The sequence below is a fragment of the Wolffia australiana genome, chromosome 5, assembly GCF_029677425.1.
Source record: "Wolffia australiana isolate 7733 chromosome 5, ASM2967742v1".
Taxonomy (NCBI): Eukaryota; Viridiplantae; Streptophyta; class Magnoliopsida; order Alismatales; family Araceae; genus Wolffia; species Wolffia australiana.
Window position 1 is genome coordinate 16,363,748 of NC_135839.1, and position 4,839 is coordinate 16,368,586.

General features: G+C 44.5%; 1 protein-coding gene across 3 annotated transcripts; it reads right to left on the reverse strand.

Annotated features, from left to right (window-relative positions):
• Nucleotides 1-537: 537 nt before the first annotated feature.
• LOC144703518 (uncharacterized) lies at nt 538-4,146 on the reverse strand. 3 transcript variants are annotated; one of them, XM_078575694.1, is made up of 5 exons: nt 3,958-4,146; nt 3,092-3,227; nt 2,378-3,013; nt 2,105-2,296; nt 538-1,404 (listed from the first exon to the last, which is right to left on the reverse strand). In XM_078575694.1, exons 2-5 carry the CDS (start codon nt 3,191-3,193, stop codon nt 625-627), a joined length of 1,710 nt encoding a protein of 569 aa, XP_078431820.1. In that variant the 5' UTR covers nt 3,194-3,227; nt 3,958-4,146; the 3' UTR covers nt 538-624. The 3 variants fall into 3 exon arrangements, with proteins under 3 accessions (XP_078431820.1, XP_078431818.1, XP_078431819.1); XM_078575692.1 differs by having other exon boundaries at nt 2,105-3,013; nt 3,958-4,145; XM_078575693.1 differs by having other exon boundaries at nt 2,105-3,013; nt 3,823-4,145.
• Between the last annotated feature and the right edge of the window lie 693 nt (nt 4,147-4,839).

Genomic DNA, 4,839 nt, shown 5'->3' on the forward strand with positions numbered 1-4,839 from the left:
TATTAACTAGTACTGACATATAGCTTGATCAAGTTTTATAAGTGTGGTAGTGTCTCAATTAAATATTCCATCAACTAGCCCCAGTTTCCAATTAGATATAACCACTATTAAATAGGTTGTATTTTGTTGAAAGAATTTATGAACTTTGTTTTTTTTAACAAATAGTTTATTCATTATTTTATTATTTTTGACATTATGAATTAGTCTGAGAATGAGTACGATAGAAAAATATATATATATATTAAGTGTGCCTTGTGGGAGTTTGACAGGCCAACTAAACCCAATCCCAATGTTAAAATGGATTTACATGGACTTAGCCATCTCCTTTGTCAGATTGGACCCAGATCAAAAGAATATTGAAAGCAAAAAAGGGGATTTGTGCCGCAGAATCAGAGGGCTAGACAACGTGACAACTGGAATTGGCCAGGAGAAAATAGTTATAAGACCTCATCCATAGTTTCCTAAAAAATTCCACTACCCAGTTGCCTTAAAAAAGGGTAAGCCATCTCTGGAGGGAAAGAATTTTCTATGGGCTCATTTGATCTGCAACAACAGCTATATTCGTTCATAAATTCTGTTTACTTTTACAACATGTGTGAGCAAGCAACAGCACTTCTACTAGCCTCAGCCAAGAAACACCGGCCTGCAGGCATTCACAGGCAGAGAAAGTCTCCGACAAGCTGCCGGATATGCACAGAAGCTGCGGATCAGAAGCATCGACCTCGTCACTCTCCACAGGCTCTCCGGCAGGCCTCCACCAATTGCCATTTTACCTCTCCTTGTCCATGCCACCTGCTGCAGACCAGATGACGACAATGGCGACGAAGACAGCGGCAATGGAGGTGAGGATGAAGATGAACCTAGGCTTGACTCTAGGACCCGGGTAGCCTCATTCTGCAGGCCAATTGACTGCCAGGCCTCGGCCACAAGCTGGACTGTCGCCTTCTTAGGCAGCACGCCGGCACCAGGCATAGCCTGGAGCAGCTCCTCAGCCCTCCAAGGCTGCTTAATCTCCCCAAACCCCCAGATTAGTGTTTCAAAGGTCCTTAAATTTGGGCTGACACGCGTCTTCTTCATCCTCTTGAAGAGTTCCATGGCCCTGTCCATGTCCCCAGCGCTGCACCAGCCACTGATGAGGGTGGTGAAGATGACGACATTGGGACGAAGACTGTGCTCTTCCATTGTTGATAGCACCTCCTCTGCCCTCTCTGGCTGGCCTGTGCGGACGTATCCCTTGGCAAGAATGCTGTAGGCTTGGACGTCTGGTTCAATGCCTGCTTCTGCCATATCGTCAAAAATTTCTCTGCACCTGTCCATTAGCCCGGCGGTGCTCCAGGCATTCATCAAGGTGCTGAATGTCACCACGTCTGGCCGGATCCCGAAGCTCTCCATCAGCGTCAGCACCTGCCAAAACCAGGAAGTCCTTGGAATCAATCCCCATGCGCCAGATTCAGTTCGAGAGCAATGATTTTTTTCTGGGTCGAGCTCAATAATAAGGGCTTTTTGAACTTTTCTCTAGGCCCAGGTCAAGAGAAAAATGAATCCAAAAAAAAAGTCAGTAAGTCAAGATCTATGATTTTCCTTTTTTCTCTGAATCAAGCCCAAGAACATGGATATTCTAAATTTCTTCCTCTAGGTCGAGGTCAAGAGCAAGGGTATTCTAAATTTCTTTTCCTGGATCGAGCTCAAGAAGTACTTTCTTTGATCGAGGTCAAGAACAAGAATTTCTAAAATTATTTTTCCAAGATCGAAAGTTCTGCCTTGGTTCATACTCAACAAGAAGGGATTTCCTAAATCTCTTCTCCTGGGTCAAGGTCAAAAGGTAGTTTTGAGTTCGAGAATAAGTAATTTCTTTTTTTTCTTTTTCCCAGTCAAGTGAAGGACAAGGATTTCCTAAACTGTATTACTGTGTCGAGCACAACAACAAGATATATCGAACTTTATTTCCCAAGTTTGAGCTCAAAACCATGGATTCCTAAATCCGATATCTGGGTCGAGCTCAGGTGCAAGCTCGTACAAGAACTCCCCCGCCTTTTTTACCCAAAAAAAATAATCACAAATATCTTCTGCTAAAACACGTAAGAACATGAGGAACAAGACTCACCTCATCGACGCCAGCGGTATCTTCAGCGTCGAGAAAACCCTTGACCAAAGAATTAAAAACCACCAAATTTGGCTTCACCCCAAAACCTCTCATCCGGTACACAAACTCCAGCGCCTCCCTCATCTTCCCTTCGCAGCAATACCCACTGATAATAATCCCACAAGTGCGTTCATTCGGCTGCAGCTGCATCGCCTGCATGTCCAAAATCAAATCTTCAGCCCGACTCGACTCACCCATCAACGAATAAGCCCTCGCTATAGTATTGAACGTAACCACGTCCGGCTTCAACCCCATCGCCACCATTCTATAAACCACATTCCAAGCCTCCGTTAAATTCTTCTGGTTACACCAAGCTTGAATCAGCATGTTAAAAGTGCGCTGATTGGGCCTCGCTCCTCCTTCTCTGTTCATCATTTCTAACAGCTTGACGGATTCCTCTGGCATCCCGGCTATGCCATAACCCTTGATTAGAGTGTTATAAGTGCTGGTCGTAGGCTGGCAGCCGCTTTCTCTCATCTTCCAGAAGGCTGCCATGGCTTCTTCTATCTTTCCAGACTCGGAGAAGGCGTTGATGATCGCGTTGAAGAGAATCGCATCTGGTTTCAGACCGTTGGATTCGACCTGATCGATGATCTTGGGGATGGATTCGAATCGTTTTTGGCTTGTAACCGATGCTAACAGAGTGGTGAAGGTTATGAGGGTCGGTTTGTGGCCTTCTTCCAGCAGGCTGTCGAATATTGATTGAACTTCGTGGGATTTTCCTCTTTCTGTCAGCGTGTTCATCAGCTTTGTTCTTGAGCGCACAGTTCTGCAGCTCTCGCCGCTGGAACAGATTGAGCAGACGTTTTGGCCGACGGAGGATGAAGATTCTGAGACTGGAGGTCTTATATCTTTCTCGTATGCCAAATCCTGAAAAAGTTGTTTTAAGAAATAAGTCGAGGAATCAATCTATTCAAGGAATCGGAAGAGAAGAATTGTTGAAGCTACCTGGTTGTTTGATCGTTTGTTTTTTGCTACCCTGGTTGATTTGATCTTCTCTTCATCATATGTTTTTTCCGAAACCGTCAGCTTCTTATCTTTCTTCTCCATTTCTCCACTACTAGTTCACCGTGTCAGCTCCCCCCTGCCCGATAGAGACAATAATAAAAAACAATCCCAACTTGAACCGCATCGATTTGATCAGCTTCGTTCGCTTTACGTGACAATGGCTCGACAGAATCAGGAGATTGAAAATGTAGACAAGATTCAAGAACACGGCATGTAAATCAATAAAACAGGTAATTAAGAGACATTTGACCGAGAGCGATGGCTACCGTGAGGAGATTAAGAGATCCAGAAGCGCGAAATTATGCATCATCAATGTCAATGAGAGATCATCGGAAATAATAACAAATAATCTGAGCAAAAAGGACTGCCCAGGAGCCTTCCTCGGAAACATATCGGAAATCTCCTACGCACCACAAAGTGAGCAACAGAAATTTAACCCACTTCGCACTTCAGGAAGAATTCTTACCACATCCCAATTCGCCCAATATTCGCCAATCGCAGAAAACCCCACAAAGGAAGATGCAAAAAAAACCCACCAGAAATGAGAAAACATTCAAACAGAAAATCTTCCCGCCAAGCGAAATCCCAACTTACAAACGAAAACAAAATCATAAATTTCGCAAAAACACCGCATCGAGATCCTGTTCGACAACCAAACGCATCAAAAATACCTTCGATCGATTAAAACCTCGAGCCCTTGGGCATTCAATTCGATCATCCACCACCATGCGCCGAATCGAGAGCTAGGGCCCGAGAAAGAGAGAAATGGGTAGAAAACTGAAGTGAAAAAAGAGAGCGGCGACCACCTCGCCACTGCAAGCGCTGAGAGAGCACCAGAGGAGAGAGAAACAGAGAAATTCCATGGCCGAAGGTATAGCTCGGTCTCTTCTTCAGATTTCCTCGTCAAATCTTATCCACAAATCTGCAGCTTTCCTCACGTTCTCTCTCCCCGTTGGACTGTCTGCGAGAAGATCTATAATCTCTTGGTCGGAATTGAACTAGTTTTCCGAAATACCCATAAAATAATAAACAGGCTCTCACCATTGCCATTTAACTTTTTAAAATAGCGTGAATGACCGAAGTATCCTTCGTACTTGGCTCAGATTTGTTACCCGTCTGGACCGTCCGATCAGACGATCATCACGCTGCCGACGTGGCCTGTTTCCTGCCACCCATCCCGTGGTCCCCTGTGTGGGGTACGCTTTGTCCCATGATCGCGTCCGAGCCTGTATGGTCCAACCAGAAGATGACACGTGGATGGGTTATATCATGAGAAACTTCTAGTCTGTCTCTGTGGGCCGGTAGGGATCGTCAGTCGTCATCCGTCACGTCACACGTCACCGTGACGGTCACGTGACCGTCACGTGACGGATGATGTGACGGATGACGTGACGGATCTGAGATCTCGTGACGGTGACGGTGACGGTGATGCAGAGCCCGTGACGGTGATGGTGACGATGACGGGTAGCCCATGACAGTGACGTGACGATTATTCCGTCACGGATTTTATTACACAATTATAATATAATAGTAATTATTTGGTAATGACCGAATTGTTTAAACTGAGATGTATGTTTTAAAATTTTATGATAATAAAATTATGGCCTTATTATTTCGCATGTAGGTAGTTTATAATTTAAGGTATTTATTGAAATTTTAAAGAATTTAATGAAATATTTATTCACAGA